Source organism: Scaptodrosophila lebanonensis, unplaced genomic scaffold, assembly GCF_003285725.1.
Source record: "Scaptodrosophila lebanonensis strain 11010-0011.00,11010-0021.00 unplaced genomic scaffold, SlebRS2 tig00000001-arrow-pilon, whole genome shotgun sequence".
NCBI classification, from domain to species: Eukaryota; Metazoa; Arthropoda; class Insecta; order Diptera; family Drosophilidae; genus Scaptodrosophila; species Scaptodrosophila lebanonensis.
In genome coordinates this window covers 13,783,757-13,809,778 of record NW_022060529.1, presented here as the reverse complement: position 1 = coordinate 13,809,778, position 26,022 = coordinate 13,783,757, and the positions used below count along the sequence as shown (strand labels likewise).

The following is a 26,022-nucleotide window of genomic DNA, read 5'->3' as shown; positions in this document are numbered from 1 at the left end:
GTACAAAAGTTCAATCAGTTATAAGTCATTTGGCACATAGGTCGGCATGTATTTATGTAATGCAATGAACACTCTTAAGCTAAGTACACCCCAGGAACCTATCCATTTAACAGCAGCCCTATACGCTCGCTCCTAAAGATTTAGTGACAATTTAGTAACTTATGAATGGAGAGACCACAATGATTTCTGCCAACTACGTTTGTTATTGTTGTAGCTGGTGTTAGTCGATGTGCATACACAAATGCAAGCTTAATACACACAATAATGTAGTATGTCTTACTATCACACATCAGATCTTTTATTGGTTTAGCAGCTTAGCAACTTACGTAATGAGGCGTTCGCACTCAGTGCAAATGTTTTGACCAGTTGGTAGTCCGCCAGTGCTTGGGGGCTTGGGGGTATTTACGGGCGCGCTAACATGTCGCGTGCTTGATTGTTGTTGTTGTGGTTGTGGTTGTTGGTATTGCTGTTGTTGCTGATAATGTTGGTGTTGATGTTGATGCTGGTGTTGTTGCTGGTGTTGTTGCTGGTGTTGTTGCTGCTGATATTGTTGCTGCTGTGTATCTTGTTGATAATTGTTGAATGCTTTGAGAATGTAATATGTTCGCCATGTTGTCATTGATTTTGGCCATTGTTATTGTTGTTGTGTTGTGTTTTGTATTGCAGTATTGATGAAGAAGACAATTCAGCGAATTGTTATTGTATGGCACATACATGAAAAACAGTTTCAATACAGATATGAGTTAAACGAAAATATGTTAAGAAATACAGTCGTAGATATGTTTAGTTTTACGCCGCACATATATGGATATAATTTACAAAAAATAACACTGAACATTCAACTATTTAATTAGCAAATATATAAGAGCTTGATTCAGCCCTTTTCTAGCAAAGCAAGCCAAAGTTTGTCCTATTCAATAAATAAATTCACATATAAAGTGAAGTTATATGGTGGAGTCTACACAAATACATATTTCGCAAGCAAGAAGTCTGTAAACCAGCCATAATACTTTGATATTTTTGAATATAATTTAATCCTAACAGAATTGCTTATAACTTTCCACAAATGACTTTGAAAAATAAGGGTATAGAAATGACTAACGTAAATTTAGTGCACAATGACTATGAAAAATGATATGAAAACATTCGTGTATTTAGATTCAGAAATTCGTTTTGACATAAAGAAAACGAAAGTCCATTTCTTTTTGTTTGTCTAAGCGTTGAACGCAAAAAATAAATAAATAAAAAACAAACAAAATTAAATAAGTACCAAGCATATTGAATATCGCATCTGTCTGCCTTTACATTCAAATCTGCACACTGAAGTGTAAAAATAAAAATGCTTACTCAATGTAAAACAATTTCATTTCAAGGTCTTTTCTCTGTGTTTTAAAAAAATATAACTTATAAGTTGCTGCTCGTACATTATACGAAACGTCGTCTAGTCTGAATATATAAATACCTGCGCGAAGTTGGCGTTCGGCCCATTAAGGTCCCCTCTACCCCACCTGGCTGTTTTACTAAAAAACATGCGGTGTTATATACTTAGTATAGTACAGCCCATCCCCTAATCTGCTAAATTATCGCTTACAAACGGATTAGCGCCGTCATTCAAAATTAAAAGTAGACGCGCCAGCTCGTAGTTGTGAACTGAACGGCAATTACCTGGAGTCGATTGGCCAGTCTCCTCCTCGCGCAAGAACTTCAACACCTCCGAACGATCGGGCTGGTATTCCTTTTCGTTTTTCTTGAAGTTCACGCTGCCAAAAATAGAAATCAGAATACAAACATTATAAAACGCTTTGTTCATGTTCATTTTAATTATTTATTCACTTTCCGCTGCATACTTTTAGCTGCTTGCTGGGAAAAACTCTTGCAGCGCACAAAAGTATGCAGTAAAAAGTGGTGCGGCCACATTGTTGCGCATACGCCGCATTGGCCTAAGTAAATGTGCGGCATAGAAGAGTAAAACGGAAAAATGTAGCAATTCCAGAGCTTTCACAATAACAACAACAACAACAGCAGAAGCAGCAGCAGCGGAAATTCCCTCAAGAAATTAAGTGCAAAAAGCGCGCCAGTCCCACGCGTGCATTTGCCGCGTGTACGAATAAAAAACGAAGTCGCCAACTGACTACCAGCAGCAACCGCAGCAACAAACAAACACTTTGCAGCCCCAACCATCATTTACAAAATTGCACTCACAGTTAGAGGACGCTGCGGTCGTTCGTGCGCCGCACGCTACAAAACTCTCCACACTGACGCTTTTTAGGGCCGGCCTGCCTTTGCAACAGAACAACAATAAAAAGAATCGTAAGCAGAGGCCGCACAAACATAAAAATAAGCACACAAGAAACGAGTAAAAAGTACGGAAAGCAAATTTTAAAGTAAAACTTTCGTGCCACTTCTGTTGCCTTTGCTGGTACTGTTGTTGTTGTTGGTGTTGCTGTTGCCAGCTTCAAAGCTAAGCCCGTGAAGAAATGGGAGAGATAGTACGGATAATTCAAATGGCTGTTGCTGTTTTTCTTGTAGCTACTTTTGCACAGTTCCCCATCACTTGACACTTGACTACTGTTGTTTTCTTTTTCCATCTCACTTACCCCAACACACCACCGGCCAAAACCTCCGCCTGGGCCGAAAGTGTTTCCGCAATAGATTCATCGCTGTAAATGCCAACGGGGGTGTTGTATTGATTATTGACAATGCTCTTCACGCCGCCATCGCCGCCGTTGGTCTGTGGAAATATGAAAACCGAATCTATCAATGAATATTTGGGTGCTCGAGTGTGAGTTTATGTTAGTGCAGATAAATGAATGCGATTGAGATGATTTTGTGAATGATTTTGTAGTAAGAATGCATATTTTCTTAAATAAATAAAAATGGTAGCATAAAGAGAATGCAAGAGAGTATCATAATTTGGATGTAGTTTATCAAAATATTAGTATTTAGAAATGTGTGTCGGTGCTGTTAATATGCAAACAAAGTATAATAATTGAAAGAATAAATTATTCCCTAAATAGTGAAAGTACGATTGACTTCGTGATTGCACAAGTAATATGTGTAGCGAGAGACTTCATCACGCGCACATCTCTAATTTCTAAGCCTAATTCAATTTTGCTTAGGTCGTTAGTACACTGGGATGCTGCTATTATTATACAAATTCATAACAATAAAATATATGTACGAGTATACGAGTGTGCTGCGAGTGGCATAAATGTATGCATATGTGTGGGCGCACGCACATAAACCTACACATAAATATGAACATAGATGTTGAATTTACTATGCATAGCATAACATTCTCTGTCTATGAGTGTGTGTGTGTTCATGTTTGCCGACCCTTTTGCACATTAATTCTTGCCAACAAATAATCCTCGCACTTATATTCATTACTCATTCTGACACTTTTCAGAACTACCCCACAGAAACACACACACACACACAACGAAACAGACAAAAGAGACAAGCTGACAGACATCGTATAAATGCAAATGTTGTCAAACGAAACGAAATGAATGAATATGAAAAGCCACAGACAAAATAAACGCAAAATGTGTCAGCCAACAACTAACTATCAACATCATTGGTCATCAGCAGAGATCAGGCGGCAGTCTGTTGGACGCAGGACGCTGGACGCTGAGTTGTTGGCCCGAGAGACTTAACCACTGAGTTGGGCATTAGTAAATGGATATATGTAAGTCGTATGAGCGTGTGTGTGTGTGTGTGACACTAAAACTTTACACTTTTGAAGTTGGGCGACAAACCGGCTTATGCAATTTATAAATGATGTTGTTGCCATGTTAAAATGGAATGAGCCGCACAAATGTATGCTACAAATTAGTGAACTTACAAATGGACGCGCCGAGTTGTTGTAGCCACAGCCAATATGTTGGCTATCCTGTTGTTGGTGAGCCAGAGAAGTTTTCGTCACTGTCTGCAAATATGGGGAGTTCGGTTGCGGCAGATTGCCGGTGGGTTGCACGTGGGGGCGCCAAGTCGACCCGCCGCTGAAATGTTACCAAAGACACAATTTCATGGGTTTCTGCAAATGAAGTGCCGCAGCAACTGCACAACACCACTATCAGAAGCAACTCAACTTACCGCTGCACTGTAATGACAAAGTTATTACCCGAGCGCACAACTATGTCCTGTGCATCCTTGTGCCGGAAATTGAAGACATCAACGTCATTGATCTTGATGACTGCATCGCCCGGCTGCAGGCCAGCCTGCTCAGACAAGCTGCCCGCATTGACCTGCAATTGAACAAAAAAGTACATAAATCGAATTAGTTAGTTCAAAGCGCAAAACGTTCGAAGGAGTACACTGAAAAAATTATTATTATTATTATTATAATTGTAGGAGTGGTAGAATATTATACTATAGCCCTGTTATACAGCAGCCCTGTTTAGGAAATGACAGTCAGCATAAGTAGAGAGACAAAGAGAATGACAAGGAAAGGAAACGAAGGAATAACATAAGCAGAATCAGATCAGTCAGTCGGGCCTGAGTTGTTGAGGCGGAAAGAAGTATTGAAAGTGCTCGTGCAAAAAAGATCAGCCAGAGTCAAACAAATGTAATATGTAAATGTATAATTACACAATAAAGTAATTAAATAAACTAAAGCGAGTGTGTGTAAGGCCCTGAAGTAAGGCCGACAACCCATGCTCTACATTATTATTAGTTATATCGGTTAGATTAGGACTAGATTTAAGTCTGAAGAATTATCAAATTACTATCACTTGACTTACTAAAATGAATATAGTAATTAAAGTGTTTTATATTTTTTATGTACCTATCTATCCTATGGGACAGCAGTAGTTTGGGATACAAATCCAAAAGGTATATTAGCTGAAAAACACGTCTTTACGTTACTTATTTTCATAATTATTAACTTTAATACTAATAAGGTAGTAATCACTTCAACTTAAAATTTGAATTTAAAATGCTAATTAACCAACTAAAAATTGAAATATGAAAGCAGTTATCTAGATGTGAAAATATATTGTAATTACGCTTTGTGATTATAAATCTGTTGAAACTTAGCACATTTTCAGCAGCATTTCATTACAACAGTTTTTTTTTAAAGTGCACCATCGATACATATATACTGTATGTAGAGAATTACATCAAAGGGCAGGCTTAGAGCTTGTCTGCTATCTAAAACAAATAAGTTGTCGCTACCAATTGGCTAGTCAGAGCGGCTAACCAGTTGACCACTTGGCCAGTTGCAATTGAATTTCGTGCGGCATAAATCAAGTGCTGACAGCAGCCAGGAGCGCCTACATAAAAATCAACAGCTGCCAACGGCTATCACTGATGGAACCGATGCCAATGCCGTAGCCATAGCCGTGGCTGTTGTTGTTATTGCCACACAACTAACTTTCGGCGACCGCATGGAGTGGGAAGTCAAATGAATTTATTATGTTGGGTCTGCACAAATTATGAAGGCAACGCGCTCGTGGTCACGGCACAGTTGTATGTACGTAAGTTTCGTTGTGTGTGTGTGTGTGTGTGAGTGTGTCTACCAACCACATGCGAGTATGGCGCACATTTCGGCTGTTTGCCTTTGCCTTTCATTTAGCGCATACAATTTTTAACAGCAGCTAACGGCAAAGTTTAGTTTATAGGTGTTCTTTTTGATGCATACATTCGGAATAGTATTTGTGCGTTTGAATTTGTTTATTTCTGTTTATTTTTGCGTCAGTTTGTTTTCTTTTTTGAATGTGCGGTCTGTGGGGAAATTGTGCGAAAAAACCCATAAATTTTACCGATTAAAATCGTAAAAGTTATGGCAGTTGCAGCAGGCATTACGCGTCCAGCGCATGGAGGAGTGAACGGACGGGTCTGAGGCAGTCGGACGGTGGACAGCAATAAATTTGCATGAATTTGATTTAATTAATACATAATTGATTTGTGCCAGACGGCATGTAAATACACGGAGCGCAGTTGGAAAATGAAACCAGCAAGCTTTATGATTGATGAGAAATATGAAAACGATTGAGACAAGAGCACGTTAATAAATTTGTTTTATTTTAATCGTACGAAAATTTTGAACTAAAGTAAAGCAAAAAAATTGTGATTTCTCATTGCAGACTTATCAAAATAGTTAGAAAAATTAAAATGAAATCTCTTTTTGTTTCTGAACTAAAGGAAAATCATGAGTGATTTGAAGAACCGAAAGTATTGCTGCTGTTGGCCTGCCAGGAAAGTCAATGTCACCTTAAGTGCTACTGTCGTTTAAGTGTTACCGCTTCATCAGCCAAAGCAACCAACCAACTTAACACAAGCCCACAAATTCGCTCTGCAATCTGTTGCGAGGAACACGATTGCTGTTGTTGGTGGTGGTGTTCCTGGCCGACACTTTGCTAGGCCCGGCTCAGGTGTAGCCAAAATTATATGCGCACTGCACGTATCCACTTTGCCAAATTGTCTGTTTATCAGACTGGCAGACTGGCTGCGGTCGGTTTATGCCACACATACTATACTACACTCGTATACTCGAATACACAGATACTAGTACACAAACTGACTTGCTTGCATACTCTTATTTACAGAGAACGGCGACGATGACGACGGCGGCATTTGGGCAAAACAAATATACAAACATAAACACACTCGCATACACACACACACACACACCGACACATAAATATTTCATTGGCACGCTCGCCAAGCGAGACACCTAAATTTTGTAATATTTACAAAGTTGCTAAAAATTTTGCGGTGCGCTCAGCGAAAAACATTCAAGCCCCCAAATCCTAACAAAATGGCGCGTGCTGTTGACATGTTCATTTTCGTCTTGTTTTTTTTTCTGCATACTTAGTTGTTGTTGTGGCTGCTGCTGCTGCTGTCGAAATTGAAATTGCTTAGCCGAGGTGTTCGCTCCACCAACCAGAACAACATACATATTGCCATTTTCGTGAGCGAAATCAAAGCGACGACAGTAACGGCAACGGCAACGGGAACGGCGACCGCGACAACAACAACATCAACAACAACAACAGCAACGTTGACAGTAACATCGAAGCACGCGGCAAAACATTTTGTTTCTATTGATTTCTTTTTGCCCCAACAAATTGTGCGCCACAGGAGTGCTACAAATACAAACCTGTATGTAATGCACTCAGAGAAAAATAAGTGATTCAAAAAGTTCAAGCAAAGTACTGCATCTAAAGAAGTGTACAGGCGAAGGTGGTATTAAGCTCTGGGAAGTAAAAACTACAATAATAAATCCTCTGGTCGTGGAGCTACTAGATATGGTTTTAACAAACTCCTCCTATTCGATGCATTTTCGGATCACACAAAATATGAAATACAAACTTAAATTGCACTAATCTTAGCCGATAATGCTTTCAAAAAATGTCTGTAACAGGAATAGTATTATATATTGTTGTTGTCGTTTGTGTACGATATACTCGTGAGCACAAGAGTATGTCGATGCACCTTTGAATTAAGCAAACTATTCGTTTCTGAGTGCACAAGGGAAATCAAAATTAATTTGTTAATAATGTGAATCCATTAAGGAGAATCTCTTAAAATGCCTGCGTCAGACCCGCCTATCTGTTTGATTTCATTTAAATTCAAATTGTCAGAGTGTATGTGAGTTTGCGCGCTTATGGTGGCGGGAAAATATTGAGTACCTGTGCGAAACGCAAGCCATCAAACACAGCTAAGTCTGGCAGTTGGTCCTGTTGTCCCAACATGCACGACATTCGCTCGCTTGTTAGACATTTGTTAGGTTTGTAGCATTTGTCTCTATATTTTATTTTATTTCTCATTTTATTTGCCGACCGCCAATTGACAAGGCATTTGTATTTGAATGACTTATGATTGTAACGTTGCATGCGAGAGTGTGATTGTGGTTGTGCATGTGTTTGTTCAACCCGGTCTATTTATTTATGTGACAATGTTTGTTTTGGTTGTCGCTCACAACTACATTTATAGAGGTGTCTATCGCCTTTAAAGCCTACCTCAAATAATTGTATTTCAATAGAAATATTTGCCTGTCCATATTAATGTTTATATGTGTGTGCGTGTGTGTGCAGCATCCTTTGGCCATTCTCGACTTTGGTGCGCTCGTTATTCGCACTAACTGTTATGCGCTCTGTGCCACTGTTGCCTTGGCATTATGGCATTATGTTTTTTTTTTTTCTATTTTGCACAGGACTAGGGAGGAAACATCCACGACATTAATGCGGCCTCTGTGTATTATGTGTGTATGTGTGTGTGTTTCAGTTACACCCACATACTCATACGTACTCAACACAAGAAAATGATGATTTACTGTGCTGAATAGCAGGTCCGGTTCTGGGGACTTTCATAAATCTCTGGCCAGTCTGCCTCATGAACACGTACTGGTAAGTGATATGAAACTTAGACCTACTCGCACAATCCCCTGTTCAACGCCTGGAACATTTTATTCAAATGTTTTAAACTATTTCTGTTGCATTATAATGTAGGGGCTCTGCATTTATTCGTGCGCAGTTTCTAAAAACTCTTGAAACTATTTTGCTTGCCCTGTCAAGATGTATTCGCATTCTGGTTAAGTGCTCCGGTCAGCAACATGGAATATATTCCATGTACTTGTATATATATATTCCATATATATGCCGAGTAATGCAAGCTGACATAATTTTAAGGAAATACAAGTAGTTCACATTTCAAAGGATGCTACACAGTGCACGCAAATAGAAACAACTTGCACATGTTTATAAGCTACAGAATAGCAAAACTATGGTTGACCTTTGGCTTAAATTTATAAGAGATTTTATAAATAAACATTGGCTTAAATGTTAAAGTCTTTCTGTCTGCCCCGAGTTGATTCTGATCCATTTCACACAATACTCAGAGAATTGATTTTCTTTAAATTTTTTATTATAATTGTCGTACTAGGCAGCAAAGAAGAGTATCAGAATTTAAAACTGTAGTGAATATCATGAAATTCTGCAATAATTAAACATTATCAGCTTAGTAGGTGTCTATATGAGATTCCTAAACGCGTTACAAGTAATTAAAGCCAATCGCATTGTCCGTTCTTCTTTAAAGTTTCAAGTGACTTATATGTGAGAAAGTTAATTAAATACGAAAGGGACAGCGTTTATCACTATCGAACACTTTAAGCAATACTTATCAGCAATATCAAATTTAGTATGAACTTTGAGAATGTTTAAAAATTGAATTTGACACTATTTGGATGTACTGCTTGTATATTTGTTTTGATTAAGAGTGACAAACGCACACACACAAACAATTTACCGGTGTCTTTAATATTCAACAACAAACCTTGCCAAAAACATAACATAAATTGAACATATATCCAATTATGTCTGCTGTGTCCGCTCCCTCACTCTGCCCAGCTGTAGTTCCAATCTATGCACATGGACGGGTGTCCGGTGCGACAAGCCCATAATCAAGTTAACTAAGACATGTCCAAATTCAACCAAGTGCATTAAAATTGAATTTTGTTTGCATTTGCACACACAACAGGATGCAGAAGTAGCAGAGCACCAAAAACAATACACAACACCTAGCTAGGCCATACAGCAAAAATTCTGGCAAGAACGAATCAACACCTACACACTTGCCTCAACCACTCCTGGCCAATGCACATTTAGTCGGCTCGGAAACCGCAAGCACGCATGCACTTCCACATACACAGAGAGATATTATTATGTACATATATAGAGTTTAAATAGTGACAGATATACCGGAAGCATGTATTTGGCTAACTTTATCGATTTGTTCAATCATTTATTTCAGTAAAAAACTGCTCAAAAAACTATTTTATTTTGAAGCGACAGAAGTAAAAGAGTTCAAAATATATCGCACGCCAAGCATTTACTTTTATCTCATATTATATCCACCAGGCTTGATTTAAGTATGATTTATGGTTCCCTCAAAACTAATGCATTTCACTAAAATTTAAGCAGTTGTAATAAAGTAAATTAAGTTTTTTTTGAAAAGAGTATGCGCCAGTGAAATAATGCTGGAACTAGAATATTGTACCACGAGCTATTTACAGAGTTAGATAGATATTCGAGTAGCGGACTTTTTTCCCACTGTATAAATTATTATGTAGCTATATCCTTTCGCACTTACTCGCACATCAAGCAGAGAATACGGTAGAGCTTAGCATAGTTCACAAAATATTTATGTTGATAAATCAAGTTTGCTTTTGTGGATTAGGTGTATCTAAAATAAATTGAATTTGTGGCGTAAATTGAACCAAAACAAAGGACAGGCAAACAAGTGTAAAGCAGAGATGTGCGCTCTTTGAGCCTGAAACTCTCTGGATGCAGATTAAAAGCCCTTAAAAGCCGAAGTAAGATATCGTTCTGTTCGTATACAGATATATATACGAGTATGTATCCATATGCGTGCGTGTGTCTGATATATTTGTGTGCCTTTTGGGTTAACTTTGGCAAGTGGCTTTGCATAAAGTTATGAAGTTGCTTAATTGAAAATAAATCAAATTAAATGCAACTTCAACTCTTGAATTGCTTCAAGCTCTGAAATAAATAGGACCACTAAACTAAATGAGAGCAGAAAACGTAAAAGTGAATTAAATATGACTGTCAGATGTATGCAAACGCATTCATTTCCGTTTTTATTATCTCTGTTTGCGCTTTTGAGCAAAAAACAAATCCATACTAAATCGCAGCGTTGTTGCGCCAAATACTGCATGGCATTATCTGTGTGGCTTATGCCGCGTTAAAAATAAAAAACAATAACAAACAAAACCCGAAACCATAACCATTCTGGCCATAGGAAAACACAAACAAAAGCGAGGGAAAATAACAAACAAATAAGTGGAGCAAGCTCGCAGCAGCTTAAAGCAGATAAAACATAAAAAATACTTCGCTTGGGTTTTGGGCGGAAGTACAATGGAATTCATAGCATAAATATGCATGGGCATCACTCATACGCCCTGTGACTACAGCGACTGTAAATCAAAGCTCTTGAGGTTTTCGAGCTTCGCAACACTTGAAAACACACACATAGACACATACAGACACACTGACATATTATTACTTTCTTGCAGAGATTGCAGTTTCGTATTTCGTATGCTGGCCTGAAGACCTCACATCGCAACAGAAGCTTCTTTAGAAAATTTGGCATAGTAATGTTTTTAAATTATTTTTCTTCTATTTAAGGGTCTTTCATCTTTCATATGCTGTTGATTCCGGTGACCAAATGAAACTGACATTCCACTGAAACGGTAATAGCCTTTTCCGTCTTCCATTTAAGTTCCGCCATTTTTAGCTGAAATCGTAAACAGGAACAGCACTCAGTATACTAACATCACAGAAATGTCAAACTGAACTGAACTCAGAGCACTTTAAACGCAATTTGCGAGAAAATGTACAAAATTCCAAACATGCAACCAAATTTTATGTTGACTCAAGTGCCGGGGCAGTCATCCAGAGGAATCTGCCACCAAAAATTATTTATTTATTTGAAAAAGAAGCAGCCAAACTCCATAACATGGCGCCATCGACAATGTCCAGCTGACTAACAGCAGTAACCAGCGACCCCAATCTCTCTAGACCCACTTCCCCTTTAAAGGAGCACCAACAACAAAGGCATCTACCAGCAGGAACAGCAGGGTGTGCAGTTTGTCAGCAACATTTATAAATTATGATTGCAATCAACGTGCAACAAACGCGGTTGGAGGGACACAGTTACCAGTTGCCGGTTGACTATTGCTTTTATTTTTGGCAAAATGACAGACATACATACATACACACACACACACATACACAGCTGTTGGGAGCTGCAATAAACGTAGCAATTTATATAAATGTTGCATATTCATAACAAGTAATGGAAAAACTTCGCACAATGGAATTATTGTGGCCGTAACTTGTGCGCCTCGCATCGCTAATGAATGAACGAATGGAAGAGGCATGGCCATAATTTTGCGTTAGTTACTGTAAACTTTTGCACGCTGTCGCATATGTTGACAGTCATCCAGCAAGCCAACCAGTCAGCCAGCCAGTTAGTCAGCCAGTCAGCCAGCCAGCCAGCTAGCCAGTCAATGAACCAACCAACTAGCACATGACTGCCTTCCAGCTTCAACTTGTCACAGTTGCCGCCTCATGTAAATGCATCCAATGGCCAAAGCGTGGGCGTGGACGCAGCGGCTACTCCTATTTCATGCGACGTGCTCGCTTACTGCACATCTGCAGAAACTGTACAGAAACTGTAGTAACTGTAGTCCAAACATGCAGTAACTGCGTTCGGGCAACATCGGCTCATTTATCTTTTACATTATCCACGGGGCATGGGTTCACTCCGCTGCTCTTGTTCACTGGTCAGCGCATGGTCGGCGCATGTGTGGCGCACTCTTTTTTCCTGACATTTGCGGCTACACCTCTTATATATTATGGTAATGCTGTAAAAAATGACAACTGCCTGAGGTGTGTCTACAAAAAAAATCAAGCGAATGGCAAGAGGTGCATATCAAGTTTTTGTGTTTTATGAATTGACAGACATAATAAGAAGCTATTTATATAGTCTCTGCATTGATGCAGTAAAGGGTAATTGGGTAGAGCGTGAAAAATGTTAAATAAATTGGGTTACATTTTAACTTTTTTAGCTCATTCCATTGCACTTTTTCAATTAAATAGGTAATTAAAAGTAATTACTGAACTTCTTTACTGACTTCTGGTATTTACATACAGTTTGTTTAGTCAAAAATGGAAGCCAAAGCCGCTAGTTGGCAGCTAGTTAGTTATTAGCAGCAGCTATACTGCCAATCTATTCCTTTGTATCAGTTCCCAATTTTTAATTTGGTCAAATATACAATTGTAAGTGGGGAGTGCCATGAACTAAGTATTAAAAATTATTCGAAAAAATCCATTCAACTCATTCATTAAAATGAACAGCAAGTTCATTGGTCTCTTTCGCTTCGGTTCTCTTAAAGTCTAATAACTTTTATATTTATATATATCTTTCTCTATAAAATACTAAAGTTTAATCAAGAAACAGCTACCAGCTACTACAAGTTTAGTAATTTATTCATGCCCAGCAGTGCTCCCCCAAAAACAAAATGTCGTAGGGCCAGATCTTAATGAATTTCAATTTTCGTTCACGTGTCTCATATCACATTTCCAACTAATTTTACAGAACTTGTGGCAGACAAATTTCAATAAATGTCACACGCGTGAGCATCAAATTTTTGATTAAACAAGCGAGAGGAGCCGGCGGGAGTGCGAGTGCCAGGATGAGTGCCAGGACGAGTATGTCGAGCGATGCGCACTGCGCAACTGTTGACATTAAGTGCCATAGAGGCAGCCGAGCTGTCATTAATGAAACTCAAACACAATCTCACACACACACACACACACTCGCAGAGGCGCTGGCACACGCACAGACATACGTAAGTGGGAGACAGTACATGGGAAAGGGTTCATTAGGCTGCCAGCTACAGGCGCTGGCAAGGACAACTGCCTCGATTGCTAGGAAAAGTGTGCACCTCCATGCCAGCCGACACAGGATATGGGTTAATGTGACAGAACTCGAAAAAGCGCCAAAGTGACAACAGTCGGGTCGACAGACTAAGGACAGGAGGCAAGAAACCGAAGACAGGGGAGAGAAGACGGGAGACAAGCAAAGTGTGCGAAAACATCTTGTGTTTTGAATGTTCGTCATTAACGTGGAGGAGGGTGGTTGCGCGTGGCGGGCGGTAGGTGGCGGGTGGCGGGTGGCGGGTTGGGTCGAAGGTGTTATGCCGTTTGCCCTGCGGGAATGCGTTGCGCGCGAATTGCTGTAAATATTGCCAGTAACAGCAAAAGCAACAACAACAATAAAGGCAACAACAACAACAGTGCTGCTGCTGCTGCTGCTGTACTATAGCCAGCTTAGATAAAGACAACAACAACAACAACAACAACAAGAACTGAGGGAAAAGAACCGACAACTGCCGCAACGCAAACAAGATTAATTAAGGAATGTAAATTTAGTAAAATTACGCGCTATTGTTTGGCTGTGTTGGTGTTTGTGTTTGTGTGTGTGTGTGTATGTGTACCTGGCCTCTGCGAGCGTCAGTGTGTGCGAAAGGGGTGTTGAGATTTTTTTCATTAACAACATCATCAATGGGGCGGTCGAGCAAGATACCGGCACCCAGCTATGCGTTGCAAAGTGGAGAGGTGGGAGGGCTAGTATATAGTACTCTATTATACTCATTTGGAGTTAGATCCGCAGCCAAATCAGTCAAGTGAATCATGGAATGAAATTATCATTATTTCGAAGACTTTAACCTTTTTCAGCACAGAATGTATAAGCCCATCGCATTTACTATACTTATTTATATAGCGGACAGTCTTCACTTCAGACTAATTCTCTGATTTCTTCATTATTGTTTGTTAGATGTTTATTTAATGTTTGTCAAACCGAGATCCAGTTCACAGAACTGAACCTGTAAGCGCATATCTGGTGCGGACCTGTGCGGTTCTTTGATGCCGGTGTCGGCATTGTTCGGGATTTAAGCGGATACTGCGTTGGATCAACGCTGTGTGTTGAGCTTAGCGCTGGTCTATATGTATTCATTAAAAGCAACCTTTTCAATTTCAGCCTTGCCCCGTGTTATTGTTGCTGCTGTTGTTGCTGCTACTGTGGTTTTTGGCGTTGTCATTGGTTTGATGGTTGCTGTGAGTGAAGGGTTAGCCAAAATTTTTAATTAGTGTCGTCGTCGCTGTAGTCGTCTTTTTTCGGCCCCGCCTGCGGTTTTCCCACAATTTCCATGATAACCATAACCCTTTGTGTATTGTGTCAAAAACATGCATAAGTAATATTTTGTGAAACGCATTTCAAATGAAGCTTGAAATTATACGGCCGCCCTGCGGGAGTGTAGAGAATTATAGTCAAAGTGCACGAATAGAACAACAGACTATATACATATGTATTTATGTATGTATGTATGTTTGTACGTACTCATTCAACATGTGCCAGAAACATTTTTGCACACAACCGAAGGTGCAGTGTTTTCCCAATCTAATTTCCCAGGCATATCGGGAAATACACGTTTACCGACATTTGTTTACTTGCGCCTCAATAGTGCGTGCTTTACGTGACCGTCTGCTGATTTTCACGTTCCTCTGCCTATCTGTATGTATGTTTGTACATACATTTGTTTATGTATTTGCGTATGTGTATATGTATGTATGTATATGGTCTATCCTGGCGCGATTATGGGACGGGAATGGTTGAAATGCAACAAAGTTTCTGACGCCTGCCACAAGCACTGCGCACAGAGTAGTTTATGTTTTGTTTGCCTGAAATTCTGTGTCAGACAGCATGAAATTGGGTCACAGAGTTTCTGGCTGGCTTCGCTGTCCAGAGAGCGAGTGAAGCTAAAATAAACTCCACGGTTTTATGTGCATATTTTGAAATGATGGCGGTGCGCCACAGGAAATGTCGGTTGGCTGTCCACAGGTCTGTCTTTTGGCCTATCTGTCGGCCTTTTGGTTCGGCATGTTGCCTGTTGTTATTGTTATTGCTGTTGCTGTCGATGTCTGCAATTTTCAAATGCATTTGTTTGATGTTGTTGTTGGTGCTGCTTGTGCTCTTTAATGAGCTGCGCATGAATTTTAATTTTTAAAAGCTTCATTTGGGCCATTGAGCTGTATCATGTACCTTTCAAATACATATTTTGTTTGAAAATTGTTTTATGGCTTAATTAGTTGAAATGCTCACCCAGAGCGAAGTGAGTGGCAGCTGTTGCGTATGTGAAATTCCAGGAAAATGATTCTGTTGCACTGACAAACACACATGCACACACCCACACACACACACAATCACCGATAGATCCATACACACAGACGCAGACGCAGACATGCACGCCTGCACAATCCATCAATCAGCGCCTGGCGTGTGTGTAAATGAAATTCTGACAGCCATGAAATCGCGTAAACGTAATCTCGGCCAGAGCAGAGAACAAAGCGGACGACCAGACCGGCCGAGAGACAATCCTGTTGGGCCTGCTGCTGCCGTCTGCTATGTTATCTCTTTGTTGCTTGCTGGCGTTTCTGGTTAGGGGGCAGGCTTGCTTTTCAGGCCTCTGCTTTTCAGCTGGCATGAATGATGGCACTCAAATTACATTAAATGGAATTCCAATTGATGTAGAAGACAATAATCAAGCACAATACGAATTCCAGCGACAATGGCTTTGGCAAAATTGTAAATGGCATTTACATGTTTGCTGTCATAACTTAACAAGCCGCTCAAAGTGAGAATGACAGCTATGTTGCTATAGCTCCCACACCACTCTGCCTCTGCTCTTCAAGCTGCCACAATGTCGGCAAACAGTGCGCCCTTTAATGAATCATAATGTGTGCAATTGCCGGCCTGTCCCCTCTAAGCGCTGAGCACGTTAGTTCAGTTCAACAGCCCATCATTCCATCATACCGTCATCCCATCATCCCATCGCAGCCACTGCAATCAAACCAATGCAATTAGGATTTGGCGACGATTTCGTGTTGTGCATGTGAAGAAGATTTCTTGTTGTCGTTCGTTGGAGACGTTGAAGATATAGCCATCATGACGACGTCCTCGTTCGTCGAGGCATTTATCTACGGCATCCACGTTCGGCATTTTCTTTTTCCAGCGACAGACGCCTCCCTGGGGCATTGATATGAAAGACGCTAGCCGACAACGCTTGGCAAAGGAAACTAGCAATTGCTATTGTAAGCAGACAAGACTGATTAAAGAGAAATTCCCCAGATTATCTAATGTCACATACACATGCCTCTTCTTTCATAATTATTATAAACATCAAATTATTTTCACTTCTGACAAAATTTACATTTATTGATTGCCAGTACAAACATAATTGCTTGCCTCTTGTTAGTGTTGTCTATAGGATGAAAGGCGTTTTAAGAAACTTAATAACTAATATCAACTTTGGTTTAAAGAAATGTTGGTAGCTGTTGTATATGTGGGCTGAATTGGAATCGTTTAAAGTCGTAGAAACAATTGTAGATCTGCTGAGGTATCGAGCACTGAGAAATCCGCTCACAACCCCATAGTCTGATTATTAGAAGGATAAGAAATGATAGACATTTGTATTTATCTTCTAAAATAGTAGGCGCTTAAATGACTTTTTTTAGTAACAGACCCACTTGTGGGTAATAATTTACCTCATGTGGATCCATATTGAAACAAATATTATATATCAATTGAGACTTAATGGTCCTGTCCACTCCACTCCACTCAATTAAATATTTAACTCAAGAAATGTAATTTTTCAATTAGCGCCACAACATTTAGCCATTAGCAATGAGCTGAAATGAGATTTGTGCCAATTGCAAATTAAAAAAAAAAGAAAAGATTTTTAATTGAAACAAAGAGGAAAAAACACACGACGTTGATGTTCAGCCACCCGCACGTTTGTTCGCTCACTCAGTCAAAATCATTACGTGATTAAGGTTGCCATTACGACGAAGGAGCAAAAATAGAAACACAAACTGCAAAAGTAGAACACGACAAACACACTCACACACACACACACAGACAAACTCACACGAACACAATTACGCTGCATGGGTTGGGTAAAAATAAAAACGGCAAATAGAAATAAATAAATCAACAGAGACAGAGAGAGAGAGAAAGACAGAGAGGAAAAATGGAAAACACTTCACTTGGCGGACAAAACAATTAAAATGAAAAAACCGTAAGCACTCTAATTCTACGGTACAGCCAGGCCATCGTTTTTGTTTTTTTAATTTTCATACGAATTTAAAAAACATTTAAGGGTTCGACACAACTGGAATTTTGGATGCGCTGCATCATGGAGTGAAGACAAATTTGCGGATCTAATTAGTGCCTAAATTGTCGGCCTACAATAGTAATAATAAAGAGACAAGCTCGCTAACAACTTGCTGATGGCCGCTAGCCTATGGGAACATTGAAAAGCATTTAAGTTCGGCCACCCCAACACGATTCTCAACAAGTTGAGGTTCGTTTTGTTCAGCTGCCGTGGGATGCCATTCAGTTGGCTGAAACCAATTCAATTTACGGTTGCACACACACAGGCAAGTGCAGACAAGTGTACAAGGACATGCGGCTTGGCCATTACTGGGACACTCGTTGCTGCCATGGGCTACTAGAAAAAAAGGAGCATACTTGACTATCGAACATCCTTTCGGGCAGCGAAGTTTAAGAATCTCACGACATCTGACCTAAGAAAACAGTCTCCTGAAACGCAATCTGTACCAGTAAGTGTCCTACAATTGTCCGCAAAAATTATTTTCTGATAATTATTTTTTATTTGTATGCAACCATTATGCAACCACATACTCGTACTATATATTTCTTATTTTCTAGTTTCTTATTGATTGACAGTAAGCTCTATCGTATAAATAGATACACCGACAGAAAAATAGTATAATAATATCGACATAATAGTATTTCCTCGTCCTTCTTAGTAATTACTAGCAAAGCGTCTTAGCAAACAGAGCCTATGCACGGATAGATAATATGCTGCTAATATCAGACTTGGGTATTACGTAGAGTATATTTCCGCTAAATGAAAACGTATAGAGTCTCTGGCCTATTCGTGCAGGGTATAGAAAACAGAAAAGTATGCCAAAACAACGCTGACCACAGCAGGATGTCAATGGCGTACGATTGTACGAACGATGGACGGCAAATTGTAAATTAATTGATGAAAGCAGCGTTTAGTGGGCGACAGAGAAAATGCACGTACATGGGAACCGTGTAGCTCTCTTTTTCTGCTGCAGTTCAAGTGCTTTGCCATGTTCTCATCGGCGGCAGTCGCAAATGTTTGAGCAGCATTTGGTAGCATAGGTAGGGGCAGGAGCAGGAGCCGGAGCAGGGGAAAAGGTAGGGAAGGACAGGAACAACATCGATGTGTGGGCTGCACTCGCTCGCTGTCCGATTCTGAGACAAATTGCTGGTAGCAAGATTAATGTTGTGCATTATCTTTCGTCATTTGTCGATTGTCAATGCACCGGGAGCTGCTGCTGTTTGCCCGTCTCTGTCTCTCTGTAACCAGAATCAGGGGACGGGGGATACGGAGCGGAGGCATATTCAGAGCCACAAATGTGCTTACTTTTTATAGCCTGTACCCAAAGGGTGAAAGGCTATACTAGTTTTGTGCGCATGTATGTAACACACAGAAGGAGGCGTGGCAGACCCCACAAAGTATATATATTCTTGATCAGGATGAGAAGACGAGTCGATATAGCCATGTCCGTCTGTCCGTCTGTCCGTCTGACCGTCTGTCCGTCTGTCTGTATGAGCGCAAGGATCTCAGTAAGTACAAGAGCTAGGATAACCAAAATTGGTATCAAGGTTCCTATAAGCCCTAGGCAGAACGAGTTTGTTTATTTTTTCTGATACACCCCCCCACTCCCCCGCAATTCGTATTTTTTCTTATAACTTCCGTAATTCTCGGAATTTAAAAATCAATTTTGGTAGGTACATCCAGTTAGTACTAATGTGTCCGTGTGCCAAATTTCATCATGATAGGTCAATTCTGAAGAAAGTTATAGCCATAGGTAAAATCGCTGCTCATGCGCTGCCTCTGTCGGCAGCGCTGCCCGCAGCTGTTGTTGTTGTTGCTGCTTTTGTTCAACTTTGTGCTGCATACATACACGCATATGAACACGCATAGGTACGTGATGTAAATGTATGCTGTTTAAACTGAACATAAACATGTATTCTAATTTAATTAAATTAATTATTTTAATTAATTAATTCATTCATTTTTTTTAATAATTTAATTTTTTTTAATTTTTTTTTTTTTTAATTTTTCCTTTTTGTGGAGAGTACAGGCTATTTTACTGTCGGGCTTGCTCGACTGTAGCGTTCTATCTTGTTTACTATACCTTTTTGTGCTCAATCGCAGCGAAGTGTTTGTTATCTGTGGATGTGTGTTTTAACATTGTGCACTGATTTTCCATTTTCTATCTTTGACATTTTTCAATTTATATACTTACTTGTACATACGAGTATACTCGTATACCCCACTCGTTTTCCCTCTCTCTGTCTCTCACTTCTCACTGTGTCCTGATTTTTAATGGCAAATGGCATGGCCAGGTAATTTTATTCAATGTTAATGGCAGCGCTGCCTTTTATGTGCGCGCTTGCATTAATCACTTAAGAGTTTAAATAAGGACATTTTGCTTACAAGCACGTGTGAGTAAGCCTTGGGCATCAGGGCTATTAGTGCACACTCCTTGCATATGCTGTGCTCGTATATACTCGTAGTTTGGCTTCTGAAGAGCAACAAATTTTTATCGAGCACCATTGTTGGCAATTAGCAGATTCCATCCAGCACATAAGCTTCTATTTGCTTAAACCCGTTACACGTTGCCACACACAGGAGCCAGCAATATGCTTCGGCCAAATCCTTACAAGTCTCGTGTAGCAGTCATAAAAAAAGAGCTCTCCGCCAGCAAACAAGTTGCACAACAATGTGGCGGCCGTTATGTGTAGATGGAATTTTTAGGTTCAAATCCTGTCGGGTCATAAAAAGTGCTTATTACATTATCACCTCAAGCGTGGCTGATCCGGCTGCAGGTTTGTTTGTGGCAGCTTCCAGACTAAGCCCACATCCATTTCAACACTGCCGCCTCATGTTTTTCCAGCACTCACTTTGTTTGCCCTTCGACGTTTTCAATTCACACGCCGTTGGCAGTGCAAGTTTTTACACAGTTTTCCTTCTTGTTCTTCTTTTTGTGATGCCTCTCAATTTTTTTCCCAGTTGGTTGCTTGTTGTTTGTGCTCTGGACTTTATTATGACCCTAGCAGCTGCGTTTTTCAATTTTTGTTTTTAGGCCTTTAGGCCCAACCGACCAACCTCGCCGCAGCTAAACCTTGAGCCGATTTGGCTGCGTAGTCACTTATTGGCAAATGTTTGCCTCCTTTTTTGCCCTCGACGCAGAAATGCGAAAAATGTGCTTTTTTACTGTCCCGTTGATCCGCTTTGGTGTTGCGAGTTCATTCAATTTGGATTAAGTCGTTCGTGTTGATTAACAAAATTGACTTTTTTCGGTCGCCCCCTCACTTGGTACTCGCCTGCTAGCGATGGGCCAAAACTAAATTGATTGATTTCTGCGGCACAAAAATTCAAATTGCAATCCAGGCCGAAGCAATCTCAAATGCATAATTTAAGAGACGACAATTTTATGGCTGCTCTTGGGGCATTTAGTAAATATTCAATCAATTTAAAGCGCATGTGCCCTCATACTCTATACGAGTTCAGTATTCATACGTATAGTATTGTAATAAATCACAAAAGAAAATGTCTCAATATCGAATGAAAATATGCGTCATAACAATAAAAATGTTGACAGTAGATGGCAATGGCGACAATGTGCAGGCAAGCTGCCTTCGCCGCTACACACGCCCTGATGCGCCACATTTTGCTAAATAACGCAAATAAACAAGACAAGGCGACAGGCCATAATATGTCATGGGTCCCAAAGGCGCTTGACGACGACAAAGACGATGATGACGACAGCCGGGCTGCCACAGCATCAGAACCGACATCATACATCCTTGCCTGCGCCGTCACACCTCCCCCTTCTCTTTCTTTCTCTCTCTCTCGCTCCCTCTCTCGCCCTGTGCTTTAACTGAAAATCAATGGCATATCGTTACAACTAATACGTATATTGGTGCCCTGGGCCTACACCATGACTTGAAGGCATATCAACAAATGCCATAAAAAATGAAATAAAATAATGATAGCATATGCAGTGATGCGTTCAGCGATAAGGACGCACGCAGGAAGTCACGCGGCAGCAACAACAATAATTGTATCAGTAACAACAGGGACTAACTGCCGGACGACCAACCGGAGACAGCATGCATAGATATACTCGTACACCCCCGATAGACGGACATGTGAACAATGTAGTCACTCATTTAATAATATTGTTTTATGCGCCAATAATAATACTCGGCTTAGTTATTCATCTGAATGCACAACAAGGACAGCTTCCACAATTGAATTGGTCAGCGTTGGCAGCAAGTAACAAGGATTTTGGTCGAAAATGGGGCCATACCTAATTGCCAACTAATTGTGGGCAAACTAATTTCCGTGGGCCAAGCCTTTTAAGCAATACAAACAAACAGCACACAAAGACGGAAAGACGGAGGAGAAGCAAAAATAAGTGCCAGAAATTTGGCCAGGTTTGGGGATGCGTGGATGCTGGCAAGCGGGAGCTCGGAGGATAAGAGGATACGAAACCGAATAGGGTCGAGCACACGCACGTAATGCTTCCTAACACTACTGTCTTAACGCTTAATACACTAAGAGCTCAGTGTCTGGCTCAAAGCCGGATATACACACACATAATGCCGGGGCTGCGTCGACATGGACGTCGCAGTTGCAGCGCAGTCTCTGCCAACGTCTCACGTAGTCAGTGCTGGCCACAATGTAAGTTGGCTCATAATTTATTTCGATTACGCCATAGCACGCAATTTGCGCTGAAAATATCCTTTTAGCACACGCAAGCTCGCACACTTCCTCACACACACAGACACACAGACACACACACACACACACACACACGGGCGCACACAATTTCCGTTTCCGCTTGGCGCAAACTCACATACTCAGTTACCGGCGCGTCGTCTGCGGCTACAAGCACTTTATCTAGCCAGGCTAAGCGCAGCAGCTGATGCCGTGAAAATCCACTTGTGTGATGCGCAACAGCGCAACAATTAAATCGCAGCTAAAGTGTGGCCTAAAGCTGCCAACGCAGCGGCTCAGCAGCTGGGCTGTTGATGGCTGAAGACCTTGCATTGCATTCCCCTGCCATGAATCATCGACCAGCACCGCACTTCGAATGGAAAAGGCCAGATACTTGTATCAATTTGATTGGAAAGAAGCGAAGGGGCACCAGCCTATACGTGAGCTCATACATCTCAAAAAGCCAACCGGCAGGTAAAAACTGAATCATGCCTCAGGTAAAAGACAAAGCGAAAAAACCAACAACTATGACGATGACAGTAAAGACAACAATTTATTCCTGTAGCAAGTTTGATTTCGAGCTGCGCTCCAACGCATTAGCTGACTAATAGAAGCTGAATTTAACGTTATTTTATAGCTCCACAACTGAAGGTAGAGAATTATAAACCATGTTAAAAGACTAAGCATTTCGAACTAAAAAGTGGCCTACATTTCAAAGAAACAAGATAGACTACTAAATGAAATACGTAGTATGTTTAGAATGGCCTTATTATGAACTCGCACAATGTATCAGAATTGCCAACAAACATTTTCTTAAATTTTATTTTATTTATTTGCATTTAGCTACCATAAAAGACGTGAACATTAAGAAACTAATAATGTGCTATCCCCCGATGTATATTATAACGCCTTCTTAGTTTGCAGACACCATATCTGTTGGGGAGTATGGATGTGCCCATCAGAAGAAAAAACTGCCTGCATGTTTCCTACTGCAGAAGTCTGAGGTTCGTTACTAATTTTGGATGATAATAATAATGGATTACTAATAACTGGATGATTAAAAATCTAACGTGCAGGCATGTCATATAATTCCTGAACTTCTTTTTGAAATTTTAAACATATATCATGTTATACCTTTTTATCTTAATATCATACTTGTAGAAATGCAGAAATGCAATGCACTACCAGTAGTCGTTGCTCTTGCAATTATGATCCAAATACTCACACATACAAATTTACATGCGTGTACATATAAGCTCTTGAACAGATTTTACTTTGAATTAAAAAAAATTTTATAATTTTGAATTAGACTCAGTTTTTCCGAGCTGGGTGAAGAGTGTATAAAATGTAGCCAATGGGACTGCAGCATTCATTACTAAATACCATTTAGTAAATGGAATTTTAAGTTCCTTTTATAGTACAAGTAAGTACATATATGTAGCTCCACAAATTGGTGAGCATTTAAAGCTTCTGACAGAACGTGTGCAGCGTGGCGTTCAAATTTGCGCTTAAAATTTATAAATATTTATGGCACACATAGAGCAGGAGTTGATCTCTGCCAATAATTTTATGTGCTTGCTGATAGCAGCAGTCGTAATTCAGGCGTTGTGCTCTCCTTGTGTCTTTGTGTGAAAGTGCATGTGCACATGTGTGTGTGTGTGTGTGTGCGTGCGTCTATCTGTGTATTTAGTTTGGGTGCAGCGAGGCGAGCATTTTCGGCTGAAGGATTTATGTGCGCTGACATGCAAGCAACTTAAGAGCAAGGACAACAAATGCAAGGAAGCCAGCCAAGATAGCGATGGCGAGCAGAAACAAGCCAAGGCGAACGAACGAGCACAGCAATGAAAGCCGGAACAAGAACAAGGATTCGAAGGAGAAGCACGAGCAGCTAACTGCGTTATACTTTCTTATAAATGCAGGAGCCAGCTAACACAACAATTGAGAAAAATATGCTGAGCACAAGGATTAGGCAATGGCAAATATTTAACGGTGCCTGAGTGTGTGTGTGTGTGTGAATGCGTTGTAGACCACGAAAAACTACCAAATATTTATGCGAGTTTTGCATGTGCCGGCACAGGATATGCCAGACATTAGTAAAATTTCCGGCCACAGCCACAAAATATTCAATAATGTATTAAAGATATGGCCGCGAAGGGAAACATACATACTCGCACTATACATAGATATATGTACATACATAAGTACATAGATAGAGAGAAACACTCGTTTACGGAATCGACAACTCAACTGAAGCGTTGCAGCAGGATAAATCTAAATAAGACGTGCTCGAGACTCACTGGAGTCCGCCACATTGTGCAATGAAGTGCAAGTAAACTTGAAGCGACGCAGATACCAAATGCAAGCATCCTCGCATCCTCGCTTCCGTCTACCTGTTGGCCAGCATCTCTACGACACTATAAGACAACACGGAAACGAAGTAGGCACGAAACCCATGCGAGCTCTGGGTCTGCAGCTCTGCGATGTGGGATGTGCGATTTGCGATTTGCCATTTGCGGTTGACGAAGCCACGTTTATAGCCATGTGGGCAACTGCAGGTAGTGGGGCTTGAGTTATTGCACACACTATATCGTTCAATAAATTTCAACACTTTTAAATGTACGAGTAGCTGGCAAAATGTAGAAACTTTCGCAACTACTTGCGCTTTAATGTCGAACTGGAAAAGTGATAATCAATCACATGGATTGTTGACAAGCCTGCTCACCCAACCTACAACTTGATGTAGCCGATGTCGATGTCGATGTCGATGCCGATGCCGAGGTACCGCCAGCACTCACGCAGTCACTTAATCACTGTCGCTGCGTTTCGGGTTTATCCTCCGAAGCGCAACATGTGCATCCTCTGTATCTCTCTGATACTCTCTCATCCATGGCCTTATTCTTCTTCGTTTTTTTAATATCAATTACAGTTTGTTCATACGACTGCCAGCTGACAGCTGCATAAATGAATCACTGAAAATTACAAATCGACAAATGCAGGCAGCGATATCGGGAGGACTGCGTTATTAATTCAATTAACGCCTCAGTGCCAGTTTGTGAGCTCAATGGCAATGGCTTACGCTTACGCTTGACTTGCTCCACAGTGTTCGACATGGAAAGATTAAATGCAAAATATAGACAAAGAGAGATGAAATTGAAAATCATATATTTTGATTACCCCACAAATATGTATGTGCTGGGGCTATTAAACCGCAACGAGAAGATACAAGATATATCTAAATTCCTGTTTTTGAGGGGACTGCTGGGGATCGTTTAAGCTCTTAAGCCTTAAACGGCAAATGTGATTTGATGTTCGCAATGAACCACGAACTCAAACAAAACTGCAAGTGCACGAAATCTGTGCACAGCTCAGCTTATTACATTACGGGCTTCTTTAAGGCCTATAAGCACAATTTTGTGGTTGAGAGCATGTCAAAAGCCGGCACTTACCCAAGTGTGTGTGTGTGTGTGTGTGTAGGTGTGTGTGTGTGTGTGTGACTTCATTGCATTTGTCATTTGTCATTTTAGGCCTGCACGCAAAAACCGCAACACAAATTTCAACATCTACTCGTATGTAAATTTGCAACT

At 40.4% G+C, this 26,022-nt stretch overlaps 1 protein-coding gene across 17 annotated transcripts in view; it reads right to left on the bottom strand.

Moving 5' to 3' along the window:
- LOC115627286 (PDZ and LIM domain protein Zasp) overlaps positions 1–26,022 on the bottom strand; it is a 74,954-nt gene that overhangs the window by 19,511 nt on the left and 29,421 nt on the right. For 12 of the 17 annotated variants that reach the window (XM_030522928.1, XM_030522921.1, XM_030522987.1 and 9 more), the window contains exons 4-8: positions 4,099–4,250; positions 3,848–4,004; positions 2,598–2,731; positions 1,666–1,760; positions 327–585 (exon numbers count right to left, since the gene is read on the bottom strand). In XM_030522928.1, coding sequence (XP_030378788.1) covers positions 327–585; positions 1,666–1,760; positions 2,598–2,731; positions 3,848–4,004; positions 4,099–4,250 — 797 coding nt within the window. Of the gene's footprint in view, positions 1–326; positions 586–633; positions 1,214–1,665; positions 1,761–2,597; positions 2,732–3,847; positions 4,005–4,098; positions 4,251–26,022 lie in introns of those variants that run through there. The other 5 variants (XM_030522951.1, XM_030522958.1, XM_030523011.1 and 2 more) reach the window with 2 other exon arrangements.